Consider the following 2,366-nt stretch of genomic DNA (forward strand, 5'->3'; position numbering starts at 1 on the left):
GCTGAGCCTCTAAAAGCAAATTCATCCGATCCGGCTGAAATTTGGTACATGGTGTTAGTATATGGTCTCTAACAACCATGCAAAAATTGGTCCACATCGGTCCATAATTATATATAGCCTCCATATAAACCGATCCCCAGATTTAACCTCCGGAGCCTCTTAGAGGAGCAAAATTCATCCGATCCGGTAGAAATTTGGTACGTGGTGTTAGTATATGGTATCCAACAACCATGCAGGAATTGGTCCATATCGGTCCTTAATTATGTATAGCCCCCATATAAATCGATCGCCAGATTTGTCCTCCGGAGCCTCTTGGAGGAGCAAAATGCATCCGATCCGGTTGAAAAATAACCATGCCAAAATTGGTCCATATCGGTCTATAGTTATATATGTAGCCGATCCCCAATCACACAAAAATGGGTCCATATCGGTTCATAATCATGGTTGCCACTCGAGCCAAAAATAATCTACCAAAATTTTATTTTTATAGAAAACATTGTCAAAATGTTATTTCTATCGAAATTTTTGTCAAAAATTCAATTTCTTAGAAAATTTTGTCAAAATTTTATTTCTATAGAAAATTTTGTCAAAATTTTATTCCTATAGAAAATTTTGTTAAAATTTTATTTCTACAGAAAATTTTGTCAAAATTTTATTTCTATAGAAAATTTTTTCCAAATTTTATTTCTATAGATTTTTTCCAAGTTTTACTTCTATAGAAAATGTCAAAATTTTATTTTGTCAAAATTTTATTTCTATAGAAACTTTAAACTTAATTATATACGTATTTAATCGGCCTTATTTAGTTTAATATATACCACGTATGGACTATGTGGTATATATTACGGTGTTAGGAAGTTTTAAGATACCTTGCCATCGGCAAGTGTTACCGCAACTCAAGTAATTCGATTGTGGATGACAGTCTTCAGTAGAAGTTTCTACGCAATCCATGGTGGAGAATACATAAGCTTCGGCCTGGCCGAACTTACGGCCGTATATACTTGCTTTTGTTTGATTTTGCTTCATAGATTATTTTGCACATTACTTTTAGATACCAAAATTAAATGATGACTGGATTTACTTTTTCAATTTCTCTCTCATTTTGTTTTTCTGTGAGAGACAGTGTCTTTCATATCGATTTCATCCTCAACTGGTAATGTCCAATATAGTCTATCGATTATTTTATAGATTACTTTATGGTGCTGAATTGGATGTAATGAAATGCTACATTATATGTATTTAGAAAAAGGGTCTTTTGTACTTTTTGAATTCATTATTGTATACCAAAATAACCGCCAGCACATGTGGAGTGCTTATATAGGTAGGGGAAAATACGACAATAGTTATTTGCCGAACAAGCGGGGACACTTCTCATACTTTGTTCAGTCGTTCCCTTGGTTTCAAAGCATTTGGCTGTACACGGAGTGCTGGTGTATTCAAAAGGAAGGAAATTCAAAAACGTGAGTTAAAATTTTTTTTATAATTCCATTACATATGACTTTAATTTATATTTATATTCTAATTTCAGAAGCGGCGGCTACATTTCCTATTTGCAATGGACATCCAGAACAACAAATACGCCATGTAACGCAGAGGAAAACGAAGGTCCAAATTAATAGTAAAAGCATCTTAACGCCAATATCATTTTTTTTCTTTTTGTTTATATAATCTTGACTTAATTATTTTATTTATATATTAAAAATGTAGAAATGTAGGGGAAAATACGACAATAGCTATTTGCCGAACAAGCGGGGACACTTCTCATACTTTGTTCAGTCGTTCCCTTGGTTTCAAAGCATTTGGCTGTACACCGAGTGCTGGTGTATTCAAAAGGAAGGAAATTCAAAAACGTAAGTTAAAATTTTTTTATAATTCCATTACATATGACTTTAATTCATATTTATATTCTAATTTCAGAAGCGGCGGCTACATTTCCTAGTTGCAATGGACATTTCATTTTATTGAGTACCTACACAACAAGATTAAAATCTTATAATTACGGTGCAGTATTATAAATGTTAAAACATCTCCGATTAATAATAAGTACACTAATTCAATTTAAAGATAAAAAGATGGACATCCAGAACAACAAATACGCCATGTAACGCAGAGGAAAACGAAGGTCCAAATTAATAGTAAAAGCATCTTAACGCCAATATCATTTTTTTCTTTTTGTTTATATAATCTTGACTTAATTATTTTATTTATATATTAAAAATGTAGAACTGATTTAGTTCATGTCAAAATATCAACTATTTAATGATAAGCATTTATTAAAAACAATAAAAATCTCTTATTTGATTATAAAATTAATTTTGAGAATAAACCAGGCTACCATATTTTCACCGCACTTTTCTCTGGGTAGA

General features: G+C 31.7%; 1 protein-coding gene across 1 annotated transcript; it reads left to right on the plus strand.

Annotated features, from left to right (window-relative positions):
• The first annotated feature begins 1,156 nt into the window (after positions 1-1,156).
• Positions 1,157-2,153, plus strand: LOC142224989 (uncharacterized). Its single transcript, XM_075294766.1, has 6 exons — positions 1,157-1,213; positions 1,322-1,460; positions 1,529-1,605; positions 1,708-1,850; positions 1,918-2,001; positions 2,065-2,153. The coding sequence occupies exons 1-5, from the start codon at positions 1,157-1,159 to the stop codon at positions 1,937-1,939; spliced, it is 438 nt and encodes a 145-aa protein (XP_075150881.1). The 3' UTR covers positions 1,940-2,001; positions 2,065-2,153.
• The last annotated feature ends 213 nt before the right edge of the window (positions 2,154-2,366 follow it).

This window comes from Haematobia irritans, chromosome 2, assembly GCF_050003625.1.
Source record: "Haematobia irritans isolate KBUSLIRL chromosome 2, ASM5000362v1, whole genome shotgun sequence".
NCBI lineage: Eukaryota > Metazoa > Arthropoda > Insecta > Diptera > Muscidae > Haematobia > Haematobia irritans.